General features: G+C 54.1%; 1 protein-coding gene across 1 annotated transcript; it reads right to left on the bottom strand.

Annotated features, from left to right (window-relative positions):
- Nucleotides 1–690: 690 nt before the first annotated feature.
- On the bottom strand, nucleotides 691–888 carry PtA15_7A792 (uncharacterized protein; the record flags this gene model as incomplete). Its single annotated transcript, XM_053171436.1, has 1 exon — nucleotides 691–888. The coding sequence occupies one exon, from the start codon at nucleotides 886–888 to the stop codon at nucleotides 691–693; it is 198 nt and encodes a 65-aa protein (XP_053022618.1).
- Between the last annotated feature and the right edge of the window lie 462 nt (nucleotides 889–1350).

The raw sequence follows: 1350 nt of genomic DNA, 5'->3' as shown, positions 1-1350 counted from the left end.
GACGGTCTACTCACCTTGAGCGGCGGTTGATGCAATCCTGTTGGTTCTGGCTGTTCTGGTTACCGATGTGGTCTGCAAGGTTTCTACAAGAGTTAAGTAGGTTAGCTGTTGCTCCGACTTTAACTCTCCTTGAGGTACGTACTCAGACACTGAGTTTAACTCTAATCTTGCCGTTGCGGTTCCCGATGTGGTTGCCGTATCTGCAAGTGATTGAGCAGAGCTCGTGTAAGCGCTTCACTAGACAAGGTCAAGGGGTGAGGACAAGGGCACAAGGGACGAAGGGCAGCTTTTCTAGAACCACTGTTTATTATATTGCAGGGGGAAGAGCTAGCTCAGGGAAGTCTCAGTACTTCCCTCTATATACAACTTTGGGGGAGAGAGAGAGAGAAGGGAAAAAGGGAAGAGGAGAAAGGAGAAAGGATGGTTGCTCACCTAGCTCGGGGGAAGTCTCAGTACTTGCCTGCCAAGCTAGGAGCGGCGGGACTGGGGGGACTTATAAGTAGGGCACTTGGTGTCGGTCCGTGATACACTTGTGATACTTGCTGTGAGGCCGCGGGGGCCGCGGCTCACATACCTCCCCCCTATAAAAAAATTCTTTTTGGGGGGGGGGGGGGGGGGGGGGTGTCGCCAATGGTGGTGACAGTGTGGGTCGGTGTTGTGGGTGCCGTTGTGATGTGTTGATTCCTGGTATTAATGCGGCTCCGGGGTGAGATCCGGGATTGGGTCGGCGGGTAGGAAAAGTGGATGTTGGTCAAACAGGTGGATTGTTGGGGTTTGGGGCGGTGTGGCTATTGGGAGAGAGTGATGGCGGTCCGGTACGTTGGGAAGCGCGGCGGGTTTTGTCGGGACATTTGAAAGGGACTTTGTCGGGACATTTGACAGGGACATGATTGTCGGGGATGGACAGAAAAACATGGGCGTAGTCGGGAGTGTGGAGTGGGATAAGAATGTGGGATTGCGCAAGACTGAAAAGCTGCGCTACGCTGCAGAAAGCGGCAATTTTAGCACAGAGGAGCGGGCGTCGCTAACTACCCAGCCCAAAAAGCTGAAGCAGTAGCGTCACCGCGCTGCGCTACCGCTTTCTGCAGCGAAAAATCGCTATTTCCCTAGATGACATAGCGTAAGCGCAGCTGAAAAAGCGGCGCTTTCGCTGCGGGAAAGCGCAGCGATAGCGGTGTGCGCTTTCAAGCGCTACTGGGGCGCTTTTGCGCGCTGCATCAATTTTTAGCTGATACTTATTCCGCACTTTTGGCGCTGCGCAGTTAATTCAGCTCAAAAAGCGAAGTCTTGGCCCCCGCTTTCCTTGCTCCGCCTCCGGATCAGTCCCACAAGCGCAGCAAAAGCTGCGCT

This window comes from Puccinia triticina, chromosome 7A (genome assembly GCF_026914185.1).
Source record: "Puccinia triticina chromosome 7A, complete sequence".
NCBI classification, from domain to species: domain Eukaryota; kingdom Fungi; phylum Basidiomycota; class Pucciniomycetes; order Pucciniales; family Pucciniaceae; genus Puccinia; species Puccinia triticina.
This window is presented reverse-complemented; position numbering and strand designations above follow the sequence as displayed.